This window comes from Triticum urartu, chromosome 2 (genome assembly GCF_003073215.2).
Source record: "Triticum urartu cultivar G1812 chromosome 2, Tu2.1, whole genome shotgun sequence".
NCBI classification, from domain to species: Eukaryota; Viridiplantae; Streptophyta; class Magnoliopsida; order Poales; family Poaceae; genus Triticum; species Triticum urartu.
Window position 1 is genome coordinate 737,334,279 of NC_053023.1, and position 14,756 is coordinate 737,349,034.

The 14,756-nt window shown below is 46.6% G+C and overlaps 1 protein-coding gene across 1 annotated transcript; it reads right to left on the reverse strand.

Moving 5' to 3' along the window:
* Positions 1-5,881: 5,881 nt before the first annotated feature.
* On the reverse strand, positions 5,882-7,070 carry LOC125540325 (stem-specific protein TSJT1-like). Its single transcript, XM_048703934.1, has 2 exons — positions 6,745-7,070; positions 5,882-6,668 (listed from the first exon to the last, which is right to left on the reverse strand). The coding sequence occupies exons 1-2, from the start codon at positions 6,957-6,959 to the stop codon at positions 6,089-6,091; spliced, it is 795 nt and encodes a 264-aa protein (XP_048559891.1). The 5' UTR covers positions 6,960-7,070; the 3' UTR covers positions 5,882-6,088.
* Positions 7,071-14,756: the final 7,686 nt, after the last annotated feature.

Below are 14,756 nucleotides of genomic sequence, written 5' to 3' on the forward strand. Positions count from 1 at the left end.
CTTTATTTTTCTTTCGGCTGCCTAGTCGGTGCCGGAGGCGGCCCACTCCGAGACTCCGACTACAACACTTCCTGCGTGGCCCGTTTAGCCCAGACAATGCCCCTTTTTCCGCTCTTGCCTTTCTTTCTTTTTCTTTTTTTTTTTAGGATCGCTCTTGCCTTTCTAGGGAAAAACAGTTGTTGTGCCATAGGGGGTCCCTAAAAAAAAAGTTTGCGTGTCAGAGTTGACCCATAAATAGTCGGAAATGCTAACTGGCGACCGTCAGCCAGGGGGGATTTGGCAGCGAATGCCCTCCCTGCCGTCGCACGAATCTTGGAGCAGAACCGACGCTACATAGGATCAGTGGGATGGTTCGTTGCGCGGCTGCTTTATAGCGAACGGGTGTGTATTATTTTTCTTCCAAAAAATCACGAGGCGAGGTGGGGGGTCGAACCCACGGCCTCCAGTGCGCAAGGCCCTTTTATGGGTTTAACTGCCACATATATTTTCAGTCCCAAAAATCCGATGGCAGTTTTGTTTTTTGCAGCATGACATTTTTTTAAGAGGATGGCGTTTTTCAATTTTAATGGCATGGCAGTTTTTACTACTAAGTGCATGGTATTTTTTATTAACAATGTGATGGCATTTTTTATAAAGAGGATGTCATTTTTTATAAAGAGGGTGGCATTTTTTATTTCGAGAGATGGCATGTTTATTTATTTAAGAAATGAGATTTTTTATAATAAGAAATTGCATTTTTATTTTAAGAGATGACATTTTTAATTTTAAGAGATGGCATTTTTTAATATTAAGAGAAGGCATTTTTATTATTAAGAGATGGGGTCTTTTTATTTTTAAGAGATGACATTTTTAATATTTAAGAGATGGCATATTTATTATTTAAGGGATGGCATTTTTATTATTAAGAGATGGAATTTATTATTATTAAGAGACGGCATTTTATATTAAAGATGGTATTTTTTTTATTAAGAGAAGGCATTTTTATCCCGAGGAATGACAGTTTTTAAAGCTTTTAGCATAGCATTTTTCATTTGTGTACTTCATACAATGTTTTCTTAATCATACTTACTTGTGTATTTTATGAAATTTAGAGAGATGGCATTTCTTTTATATAGTAGCCTGACACTTTTTTTCATAAGTTAGTTTGTGGCAACTTTTAGTGTCTTTTTATTGATGACATTTTTCGGAAAAGAAGGTTAATTGGGACACTGGCCCAAACACGGCGTCGCGCTGGAGGCAGCGAGCGAACCAGGCGAAAACGTTGGCTGGAGGGTGCCTCCCCTAGCTAACCAATCGTTCGCGAGAGGCAACCCCCAAGCTGATGATCGCCAGATAAGGGCGTCCTTTTCCGTCTATATAAAAAAGGCCCTTTTTCTGCTCTTGCCTTTCTAGTGAAAAACAGTTGTTGTGTCAAAGTTGACCCATAAATTGTTACATCAGTTTTTTTATTTGAGGTAATAGTTTCGTATTTAAAAGTATTTGTAACATGAGTAACGTGTGCACAAATTCTAAAATATTAGACTCCTCAAATGTCATTTTATTTATGAAATTACTCGATTTTCTTTGGACAAAAGAACAAATGCTCCGGGTCATGGACTCAGAGTAACATGTCTTTGAAGTTAAAGGAATCGAATGCCTGATTTTGTTAACGAAACAAAGCATCACAACTAACATATGGACAACGCCAAATAGTCATTTACAATAGCATGTGTGGAGGACAAACTCCATATGAAAGATTTACTTGCGACAGAAGTCTAACGTAGATGTTCTTGTTCTTTAGTAAAAATATGTCGTCTACAGCTTTGTCATATTCTCATTGTGTTTTGGTGTCGTTTTCTTTTCCATTCATTTTTGCGATGGGAGACAACGGCCAACCATGTGGCATATATTACGAACCACCGCGATGGTAGGATTTCTAATGTATTTCACTTGAAATTTCATATATTTTTGCACAAACACTCGGAGAGCTGCATGTATGCGCCAGTTTCATGTTTTGGCCTTGGAATAGATTTAGAAGTATGTTAGAAACGTTTGTCGAGTTGTTGAGTTTGGAATTTGATGACAAAGAACTGGCGATTGCATGTACTTTGCAAGATGATATCGAAACATTAGAAATTAGTTGATTTGTTGGCATTTGTAGGAAAATCACTTTGTAGTCTGCCTCGCTTGTTCGACAAAATGGCCTTGGGCAAGAGTGCTTCAAAATCCTATTGGGAGTGGATGAATGCATCCTGTTTAATCGTGTGCTCAACTATGTGACCCAACTTTGCTCAACTGGTGTGGGACTTGCCATCAGCGGATGCTCTTAGTAAAAGGGGACCAGATTGGCTACTGTTGCTTTTACACAAACTAAAAGGGGACCAGATTGGCTACTGTTGCTTTTACACAAACTAAACGAGACCCAACGACTGCTACTGCTCATGGCTTTGGCGTGTATGGCACATTCATAATGAACTGATGAGAAGCCTTTGATTTGAGTTGAGGTGTCGAAATGGTTCCTCTGCAATCAAGTATTTCCTCCTTCTCATAATATAAGAACATTTTTCAAGCTTGGGACGGAGGGTGTACTTCCCACTTTTCACACGCCCATGCAATCAAAGAAAATTTGTCGACCATGACCGAGGGCAAAAAAGAAGTTGACGTACAAGGCAGGTGCACTGCCGATTTAATTAAGAAAGAGAAACAAAACAGTGGCCAAGTTTATATGTGAAACCAGGCCAAAAAACCGTACAACACACGATTGATTAAGGGACAATCGTGCAAACACCCAACAATGCCGACACCGGCCAAACCCAACTCCACCTCCAACATGCCCATAACCTGAAAATGTGTGGGCGCATGCAAACAAGTCTTTTTTCCGACCATTGAAAAAGCCGTTGAGAAGTATTATGGATGGTTCAAGCTTCAAAGAAATGCATGCGTAGAGGTTTTAAAGCACCACAACTATCTTATGAACGAAACCAAATAGAAACGACAAATCATTTACAGATAGCATGGTGTGGAGGAAAACCTCCATACGAAAGCTTCACTTGTGACGGAAGATAGAGGTAGGAGGTGGAGCGTCTTCGTCTTGCACGGAGCTTCGGTGGTGGCGTCAAGTCATGTCTGGTCGACAGGTGCTACGCTTTGTCATGTCTGTTTGGCAAGTGCTGCGCACGACAGATCTTCTAGAATCTTCGGGTACATGGCGTCACATCTTATCATTTTCGTTTTATCCACCTCTTGATTTTTTTATTATATATGAATGGAATACAATTGTTGTTTCACAGTTTATTAATAGTTCCATATTAAGTTCAAGATATACATTATTTGTATGATGACTAAGGTGTGTACAAATTCTAAAATATTAGACTCCTCAAATGTCATTTTGTTTATGAAATTACTCGGTTTTCTTTGGATAAGATTATCAATGCTCCAACTCATGGACTCAGAGTAACGTGTATACAAGTTAAAGGAATTGAGTAGTACCTTTTTTTTTTGCGGGTGAGTAGTACCTGGTTTTTTAACAACGCAAAGCATCACAGCAATTGTATGACCGAAACCAAATAGAAACGGCAAGTCATTTACAGATAACGTAGCTAGAATGGTGTGGAGGAAAAAAAACTCCATAGAAAAACTTCACTTGCAAAATAAGTTTAATGTAGGTGTTCTTGTTCTGTACTCAAATTATGTCATCCACCGTGCCTTGTCATAATATCATTGTGTTTTGGTGTTTTGTCTTAATCTTATTGTGTTTTGACTTGTTGGCATTTGTAGGAAAATCACTTTGCATCCTCCCTTGCTTCTTCGACAAAATGACCGTGTGCCCAACCCAATTATGTGACTCGATTTTTTCCTAAAAACATAAAAGTGGTCCTCGATTGAGGCATCTTGTCTTATTTGATGGGCCCATGTTTTAGTCTCTACAACTAGAGGTTACGCGCGCTTTGTTGCGCCGTTCTTCGGTTTTGAAATTAATTGTATTTTTCTCCCAAAGCTAATTATGACAATTTACATCATGTGTGTACTACAGAGGCGGTTTGCATAAGCACGGACCCTGCGGGCGCTATTAGGGTAGCTGTGTAGGCTGGTCCGTCCGGTTTTAGAAGGTTTTGCTTTTTCGTTTGTTCTTTTCTCTAACGGTTTCTTTCATGTTTTTTCTTGTTTGATTTTAGATATTTTTTTATTAATGAACAGTTTTTGAAATTCAAAAATGATTTAAAATTTTGAATAAATTCCTTACTCGTGAAGATTTTTTGTATTCATGACCATTTTAAAAAAATTGTGCACAATTATAAACTTGTGAAAAAATTAGATTCATGGATATTTCTTCATATTTTTGAAGATTTTTTAAATTAAGTACAATGATTAAATTCAAGAAAGTTTTTAAAGTTTGTATGAAAATTTAAGAAAAAATTGAATGTTTTTATTTTATCTTAAAGTGTTTTAATGGAATGTCGGCTATTTGAGACCCACGACCCGCCCATACCCTTACATGCAGGGTCCACTTCGAGGAAAAAAAGTGAAGCTTTGTTAGGGCATCTCCAACGCTGACCCGCAAACCAGGCACCGCATCCGTCTGCAAATTGGGGGAACCAGTCCGCCTACATAGATGCGCGGGCCGACCATCCAAAGCTATCTGCATACATTTTAAATCTAGTTTCAACTAAGTGGATGAATTTCATCAAACACGATAGAATTTATCAAAGTTTAGATGTAAAATAGCACAAATCATCCATACATGGCATGCAAATAAGTTTATACAATAATTGTTCAAATTCAACGAGGTTAACCGAATGTTCAACAAGTGTTTCATGGATGGATCATGTTGTTCCACATATACTGCCCCTTGAGCTTCATCCAACGATGTATGTGCGTGAATGGTCTGCACTCTGCTTTGTGGTACATCACAACAACATGTAAAGCAACACTGAGTGAATGAATGAATGAATCAACAAGTTGAGAAAGAAGAAGCAATTTTTACGATCTTCTGATTGCCGCGTGCAATGGCCACATTGCCTCTATCCGATCAACCGCGCCATAAAACTTCATGACGGAGTTTTGGATGGTGTATGATTGATACGCTAACGACTTCACATTGCGTTCATGAATGATGTGTATGTCAATGGTCGTAATGTGCTTTTGCGCATGAAACGGACCATGCACGCGCTACCAAAAGAGCCCTCTTCTGGTCCTGCCTATGAAGTCTGCAAATAAGGCCAACCCGGATCGCACAACAACTCATTCACCATGGTCAAGTACTCCACCATCCTTCTTACTCTAAAAAAACAATAGGAAGTTCGAAAATACACTCAAAAGGATTTGACCGAACACATGTCGTGCATGATGTCCGCCATGGACGTCGGTTGCATACATATGGGTGGTGGCTGCGGACGTTCGGCAATGGCGTCAAAGGAGGGGTTGCAGATGCAAAGTAAGGAAGGACAGCAGAGTGAAAGAGAATGGGGTCGGGGAGGGGGTTTGAGTTGGTCGGAGTTGGCCGGGGTTGTCGGAGTCCTACGTGGACGTGGTCCGAAATCCGGTGAAACCCCCAATTTGCTTTCAATTTACAGGAAAAAGCTCGTCCGGGCCGGTCGATAGATGCAGGCCTGTGTTGGATGATAAAACATGTCCAATCCACGCGGTTGCGGGTGAAGCTTAGTAATTGTAAGGATTTTTTTTATCTCAGAAGCCACATGTCCAAATGAAACTCCTCTCAAAATCTTGTGCCCCTGTTTCCGCCAACCCCGCCCATAGTTTAGTTGAGAGGATCCATGTTGCGTGTATCTTATGAGAGCGTGCGAGTACAGGGATGGTTTGTGGCAGCATGTGCTTAGATTCATGGTTTGTTTGTACTATATTTTTTATTTTGCTCAAAACAAGTGACGACTCAGTAGCACTCTTGGACTGGAAGCAAAGTCTTATTCCTCCATCGTACAAGCAAACGACCGTACGTGTCAGCGCGCCCACGCCCACACACGGCTCAGATCAGATCAGATCAGAATGTACATTGCCAAAGAAAAAAAGTAAGTAAAATGCGGTAAGCCCAAATTCAGAAGTCCGACGAGCTAGGCGAGCGGCGCCGGCGAGGTGATGCACACCAGCCCAGCTAGATGGCGGCGTCGTCCCAGGTGGCGGCCCAGTTGGTGGCGCTGCCGACGCGGGGCATGGAGTTGATCTTGGTGAATGCGTCGACCTTGAAGTTGGCGCCGCACATGACGCCCTCGCTGTCCACGCGCGGGAACGCCTTGAGCCGGTTCATGGGGTGCTCGAAGCTCTTGAGCCCGCCCTCGCTGTGGAACATGCACCCGGGCGGGAACGGCGCGTACGACCGCCCGCACCCGGCCTTGGCCACGCCGCGGTCGTCGCAGATCACCACCGACCCGTCCGCCGCCACGCCCCAGTGCAGCGGCACCCCGCCGTCCGTGCTCTGCGCCGCGAACACCGCCGCCCCCGACCCCGACCTGCCGCGGTTGTCGAAGACGACGAAGGCGAAGGAGCCGGACAGGTCCTTCACCACCTGGTCCGCCGGGTAGGGGCCCCGGTCGCGCAGGGTGCGGTAGGCCTCGATCACCAGCAGCGCCTCGTTGGTGGAGCGGCCGGTGAGGCCGTACTGCCGCATCAGCGCGCTCAGGTTGTCCAGCGTGCCCATGAAGACGCAGTAGATGTCGTCCAGCCCGCAGAACATCCTGCGCACACAGAAATTCTTAGTCTCCAGGCATTGTTGTTGGGAGCGATTTGGGTGATGAGAGATGGTGTGGTTACCTCTGGTAGCCGGCGGCGGCGAGGTTGCGGGGCTGCGCGGCGACGCAGGCGAGGGCGGCGCCGCCGCCGAAGGAGGTGGAGAAGGCGTCGGAGGGGTGGGCGGCGTGGAAGTCGCGGAGGATCTCGTCGGGGTTCTTGGGCTTGGCGGTGCTGCCGCGCGGGCTGTTGAGCTCCTGCGGCGCGTGCGCCACCTGCTTCTGGAAGATGGCCAACATGTTCACAGATCAAACTAGTACTTGTTTCTTGCTCGAGCTGGAGCTGCTGTTGCTCTGGAGGCGACAGGAGGAGAGGAGGACGGGAATGGCGAATGGAATGGAGGTTGAGGATGGAGATGGGCGCCTGTTTTATAGCGATTTGGGATGGCACGAGCCGGAAATATCGGGTTGATCGGGAGTCAGTGCTGGTGATGATGATGTGAAGGACGGAATGGGTTGAGTTTGGATAAAGATTGCTCACCGGGGTGAGGTAGCGGGGATAAGATCATCACGTACTACTCCGGTACTAGTTTAGTTTACCCGGCAGCTAACCGTGACGTGACAGCAGTAGCAACGAGTGCTACTTCCTTCCCCGGTTGGGTTCCCCCAGCCCCAGGAGAGGAGGCGATGATGGCGCAATCCGGTGGGTGGGTGGGTGCGCTCGCAAGTCGCAAGTCGCAAGTTGCAGCATCTTGTCGACGGTTTCGCCAATCTTAGCAAGTGATGAAGTAAATTACACTGCAGATCGTTACTCTGTCTCTGCAAGTGATGAAGCAAATTACACGGTTTCGCCAATCTTACCAAGTTGCAGCCCCAGTAGTATTTTTTTTATGAAAAAGACCAAAATCTGTTATAAAAATTGACTAATGTAAAAAACTTTAAACATGGTAAAAAAAATGTGGTTTCTGAACCATCGAATGATCACTACCGTCGACAGAACGCAGCATTGTTGTCGTTGCTACCCCACTAGAGCTGCCATGGCTTGGTTGATGTCAGCTGTGAACTTTTCATCCATGTATCCCTAAAAACCAGCCTCCTTCTTTAGTAAGTCATCATTGTTGAACGCTTGAATTAATCTGAAGCACCCAACACTAGATCTTATACTCGTGGTTGCACAACCAGAAACCATAACCTCGTTGCCATAAGAAAATGACACGAGTCTACGCTAGAGTTGTCGACTCCTTACCGACAACTTGAGGATGTCCGAAGTTCGGATGACCAGCTCAAAGATGCCAACCGTCTATAGTCCTCGCAACGAGGACTAAAATACCCAGACTTCAACTGCTAGCCCAAGTCCAGACACTAGAATTTTCCTCTCCGGCATGGGACGTCGGAGCCGAGGGGGAGACAGATCCATGGCCTTGCTAGAGAGAATGAGTTATTAGAGCATGTACATCTCGGCGCCTCAACCCCGCCTCATCCGTCTGGGCGGGCCACCCGGTCATTGTCCAGTCATGATTTTTTGACCCAGACGGTCCCTTAAACGCCCGGGTTAACCGGCAATCCTCATATCCAATCCAAATATGAGAGGGATATAGGGGCACCCGAGCGTGCCCGCCACGTCGGACCCAGCCCACACTGGCCCACCCTGACCTCACATAATTTTCTTCTCATCTGCTCGCCGGACCAAACCCTAACCACTTCACTCTCCTCCCCTCCACTCCCCTCCGCCACCCAAACTCGTTTCCGACTCCTTCCGTCCGTCTCCGGCATGGCGGGCAGCGAATCCGAGTCCTTCACCTCCAGATCCGTCGACCCCAAGCTCATCCCACGCGCCCTCGAGGAGGAGATAGCCGTCCGGCTTGCGCTCCGCCGCGCCCGAGAGGAGACCCGTGCACCGCTGCACTCGGACTCCTTCCACCGGGAATCCATTGCGTCCGCCCAAAATGGTGCATGGATTCGGCGCTAGGCCAACTGTAGTTGCCTCGCCGGAGGACGTGCGGTCCTTCGGGCGTCCAAACACGCTGGCGGACGCGCAACCCCTCTGTTGGTGCGCCGAGCATCGCGACACACCATGGGGCTCGTTCGACGAGAACATGGCACGACGTGCCCACTGTGTACAGCACTGGGCGTTGGAGGCGGCGGTAGCCCTCGTGGCGGTGGACGTCGGCGAGGCGGAGTCGCATTCTTTGGCTCCCCGTATGGCGCATCAGTCCGGGCCCCGCAACCGCATCATGTGGACGTCAACGGCTCGTCTCCGGATGGGTCTGTCATCGATCTGACGTCCACCGGCACCCAACGAGTTCCGGGCTCCGGCGAGGAAGAGTAGGGCATGGGAGGCGGCGGCGCCTTGTGTCCCGTGAGCCGGCTCGTGTCCCATGTCCTACTCTACCTTGCCGGTGACCGGACCAACACTCTGAGGGGCGTAGCCAGCCGCCGAACATGGCCCTGACGGAGCTAGGCGGGCAGGGAGCGGAACCGGATGCAGCTCTACTCAAAGATTGTTGCGTTACCTGTAATAATATAGATTTAAGGTTTCTAATTTAAGGTATAAAGATGTGGGATGCATTTTTTAGGTGTGATCGGTCATGCGAGTGAGGGAGGAAAAAAACTAAACGTAATTTATAGATCATGTATTCGACGGATTATTCTGCTATATACACGTACTGAGAGCAACTCCAATGGGAGGACCCATTTTGTCCGTTTGGGTCATCCGGACAGAAAACTTGGCCCAACGGGACGACCCAAACGGACATCCGTATCCGCCTGCTGTCCGTCCCCGACCCAAACCTGACCCAAATCTGGGAACAAATGGGTACGAAGCGGACGCTCTCGTCCACCGCTGTCGCCCGCTCGTGTCCGCCCCTGGTCCCATATGTCAGCGATTGCAACGCCCGTAGCAAGGCCACCGGTGCTGGTCTCCACCGCGCGCTCGGCCGCTCCTCCGCACCGCAGCAAGGCCACTGGCGCAGGTCGCCGACGCGCACTCGGCCGCTCCTCCGCGTCGCAGCGAGGCCGTCGGCACAGGTCGCCGACGCGCTCTCAGCCGCTCCCCCGCGTCGCAGCGAGGCCGTCGGCACAGGTCGCCGACGCGCGCTCGGCCGCTCCCCCGCGCCACCGCGAGGCCACCGGAGCAGGTCGCCCCGGCGCTTGTGTTGGAAATATGCCCTAGAGGCAATAATAAATTGATTATTATTATATTTCCTTGTTCATGATAATCGTTTATTATCCATGCTAGAATTGTATTGATAGGAAACTCAGATACATGTGTGGATACATAGACAACACCATGTCCCTAGTAAGCCTCTAGTTGACTAGCTCGTTGATCAATAGATGGTTACGGTTTCCTGACCATGGACATTGGATGTCGTTGATAACGGGATCACATCATTAGGAGAATGATGTGATGGACAAGACCCGATCCTAAGCATAGCACTAGATCGTGTAGTTCGTATGCTAAAGATTTTCTAATGTCAAGTATCATTTCCTCAGACCATGAGATTGTGCAACTCCCGGATACCGTAGGGAGTGCTTTGGGTGTGCCAAACGTCACAACGTAACTGGGTGGCTATAAAGGTACACTACGGGTATCTCCGAAAGTGTCTGTTGGGTTGGCACGAATCGAGACTGGGATTTGTCACTCCGTGTGACGGAGAGGTATCTCTGGGCCCACTCGGTAGGACATCATCATAATGTGCACAATGTGATCAAGGAGTTGATCACGGGATGATGTGTTACGGAACGAGTAAAGAGACTTGCCGGTAACGAGATTGAACAAGGTATCGGGATACCGACGATCGAATCTCGGGCAAGTATCGTACCGCTAGACAAAGGGAATTGTATACGGGATTGATTAAGTCCTTGACATCGTGGTTCATCCGATGAGATCATCGTGGAACATGTGGGAGCCAACATGGGTATCCAGATCCCGCTGTTGGTTATTGACCGGAGAAGTCTCGGTCATGTCTGCATGTCTCCCGAACCCGTAGGGTCTACACACTTAAGGTTCGGTGACGCTAGGGTTGTAGGGATATGTATATGCAGTAACCCGAATGTTGTTCGGAGTCCCGGATGAGATCCCGGACGTCACGAGGAGTTCCGGAATGGTCCGGAGGTAAAGAATTATATATAGGAAGTGCTATTTCGGCCATCGGGACAAGTTTCGGGGTCACCGGTATTGTACCGGGACCACCGGAAGGGTCCCGGGGGTCCACCGGGTGGGGCCACCTATCCCGGAGGGCCCCATGGGCTGAAGTGGGAAGGGATCCAGCCCAAAGTGGGCTGGGGCGCCACTTCCCCCTAGGGCCCATGCGCCTAGGGTGGGGGAAACCCTAAAGGAAGAGTCCTAGGAGGGGAAGGCACCTCCTAGGTGCCTTGGGGAGGAGGGATTCCTCCCTTGGCCCCTAGGAGATTGGATCTCCTAGGGCCGGCGGGCCCCCTATATATAGTGGGGGGAGGGAGGACCTTCACCCTTGCCTTTGGTGCCTCCCTCTCCCTCTCCAACACCTCCTCCTCCTCCATAGTGCTTGGCAAAGCCCTGCCGGAGTACTGCAGCTCCACCACCACCACGCCGTCGTGCTGCTGCTGGAGCCATCTTCCTCAACCTCTCCTTCCCCCTTGCTGGATCAAGAAGGAGGAGACGTCGCTGACCGTACGTGTGTTGAACGCGGAGGTGCCGTCCGTTCGGCGCTAGGATCTCGGTGATTTGGATCACGACGAGTACGACTCCTTCAACCCCGTTCTCTTGAACGCTTCCGCTTAGCGATCTACAAGGGTATGTAGATGCACTCTCCTTCCCCTCGTTGCTGGTCTCTCCATAGATAGATCTTGGTGACACGTAGGAAAATTTTGAATTTCTGCTACGTTCCCCAACAGTGGTATCATGAGCTAGGTCTATTGCGTAGATTCTATGCACGAGTAGAACACAAAGTAGTTGTGGGCGTTGATTTTGTTCAATATGCTTACCGTTACTAGTCCAATCTTGATTCGGCGGCATTGTGGGATGAAGCGGCCCGGACCAACCTTACACGTACGCTTACGTGAGACCGGTTCCACCGACTGACCATGCACTAGTTGCATAAGGTGGCTGGCGGGTGTCTGTCTCTCCCACTTTAGTCGGATCGGATTCGATGAAAAGGGTCCTTATGAAGGGTAAATAGAAATTGGCATATCACGTTGTGGTTTTGGCGTAGGTAAGAAACGTTCTTGCTAGAAACCTATAGCAGCCACGTAAAAAACTTGCAACAACAATTAGAGGACGTCTAACTTGTTTTTGCAGCAAGTGTTTTGTGATGTGATATGGCCAAAGGATGTGATGAATGATATATGTGATGTATGAGATGATCATGTTCTTGTAATAGGAATCACGACTTGCATGTCGATGAGTATGACAACCGGCAGGAGCCATAGGAGTTGTCTTAATTTATTTATGACCTGCGTGTCAACATAAACGTCATGTAATTACTTTACTTTATTGCTAACCGTTAGCTGTAGTAGTAGAAGTAATAGTTGGCGAGACAACTTCATGAAGACACGATGATGGAGATCATGATGATGGAGATCATGGTGTCATGCCGGTGACGATGATGATCATGGAGCCCCGAAGATGGAGATCAGAGGAGCAAAGTGATGATGGCCATATCATGTCACTATTTGATTGCATGTGATGTTTATCATGTTTATACATCTTATTTGCTTAGAACGACGGTAGTAAATAAGATGATCCCTCATTAAAATTTCAAGAAAGTGTTCCCCCTAACTGTGCACCGTTGCGAAGTTCGTCGTTTCGAAGCACCACGTGATGATCGGGTGTGATAGATTCTTACGTTCACATACAACGGGTGTAAGACAGATTTACACACGCGAAACACTTAGGTTGACTTGACGAGCCTAGCATGTACAGACATGGCCTCGGAACACAAGAGACCGAAAGGTCGAGCATGAGTCGTATGGTAGATACGATCAACATGAAGATGTTCACCGATGTTGACTAGTCCGTCTCACGTGATGATCGGACACGGCCTAGTTGACTCGGATCATGTAATCACTTAGATGACTAGAGGGATGTCTATCTGAGTGGGAGTTCATAAGATGAACTTAATTATCCTGAACATAGTCAAAAGGTCTTTCGCAAATTATGTCGTAGCTCGCGCTTCAGTTCTACTGTTTAGATATGTTCCTAGAGAAAATTTAGTTGAAAGTTGATAGTAGCAATTATGCGGACTAGGTCCGTAAACTGAGGATTGTCCTCATTGCTTCATAGAAGGCTTATGTCCTTAATGCACCGCTCAGTGTGCTGAACCTCGAACGTCGTCTGTGGATGTTGCGAACATCTGACATACACATTTTGATAACTACGTGATAGTTCAGTTAAACGGTTTAGAGTTGAGGCACCGAAGACGTTTTGAAACGTCGCGAAACATATGAGATGTTTTGAGGGCTGAAATTGGGATTTCAGGCTCGTGCCCACGTCAAGAGGTATAAGACCTCCGACGATTTTCTTAGCCTGCAAACTAAGGGAGAAAAGCTCAATTGTTGAGCTTGTGCTCAGATTGTCTGAGTACAACAATCATTTGAATCGAGTGGGAGTTGATCTTCCAGATGAGATAGTGATGTTTCTCCGAAGTCATTACCACCAAGCTGCTAGAGCTTCGTGATGAACTATAATATATCAGGGACATATATGATGATCCTTGAGATAATTCGCGATGTTTGACACCACAAAAGTAGAAATCAAGAAGGAGCATCAATTGTTGATTGGTTGGTGAAAACCACTAGTTTCAAGAAGGGCAAGGGAACGAAGGGATACTTCATGAAACGGCAAATCAGATGCTGCTCTAGTGAGAAACCCAAGGTTGAACCCAAACCCGAGACTAAGTGCTTCTGTAATAAGGGGAACAGCCACTGGAGCAGAATTACCCTAGATACTTGGTAGATGAGAAGGCTGACTAAGGGTCGATAGAAGTATATTGGATATACATTATGTTAATGTGTACTTTACTAGTACTCCTAGTAGGCACCAGGGTATTAGATACCGGTTCGGTTGCTAAGTGTTAGTAACTCGAAATAAAAGGCTACGGAAAACAGGAGACTAGCTAAAGGTGAGCTGACGATATGTGTTGGAAGGTGTTTCCAAGTTGATGTGATCAAGCATCGCACGCTCCCTCTACCATCAAGATTGGTGTTTAAACCAATAATTGTCATTTGGTGGCGTTGAGCATAGACATGATTGGATTATGTCTATCGCAATTAACGGTTATTCATTTAAGGAGAATAATGGTTACTCTGTTTATTTGAATAATACCTTCAATGGTCTTGCACCTAAAATGAATGGTTTATTGAATCTTGATCGTAGTAATATACATGTTCATGCCAAAAGATATAAGTTAGTAATGATAGTACCACCTACTTGTGGCACGGCCACATAAGTCATATCGGTATAAAACACATGAAGAAGCTCCATGTTGATGGATCTTTGGGCTCACTCGTTTTGAAAAGTTTGAGACATGCGAACCATGTCTATTGGTGTATATGCATGAAGAAACTCCATGCAAATGGACCATTTGGACTCACTTGATTTTGAATCACTTAAGACATGCAAATCATACCACATGGGCAAGATGACTGAAATCCTCATTTTCAGTAAAATGGAACTAGAAAGCAACTTGTTGGAAGTAATACATTTTGATGTGTGCAGTCCAATGAGTGCTGAGGCGTGTAGTGGATATCGTTATGTTCTTACTTCACAGATGATTTGAGTAGATGTTGAGTATATTTACTTGATGAATCACGAGTCTGAATTATTGAAAGGTTCGAGTAATTTCAGGGTGAAGGTGAGAGATCGTCATGACAAGAAAATATCTATGATATGATCATAGAGATGAATATCTGAATTACGAGTTTGGCACAGAATTAAGACATTGTGGAAATTGTTTCACAACTAATACAGCCTGAAACACCATAGTATGATGGTGTGTCCGAACATCATAACTGCACCCTATTGGATATGATGCATACCATGATGTCTCTTATCGAATTACCACGATAGTTTATGGGTTAGGCATTAGAGACAACCACATTCACTTTAAATAGGGCACC

Coding starts and splice junctions, on each gene's coding strand:
- LOC125540325 (XM_048703934.1), bottom strand. CDS start 6,959: ATGTTGGCCATCTTCCAGAAGCAGGTGGCGCACGCGCCGCAGGAGCTC. Junction 6,669..6,744: donor GCCGCCGCCGGCTACCAGAG/GTAACCACACCA, acceptor CTGTGTGCGCAG/GATGTTCTGCGGGCTGGACG.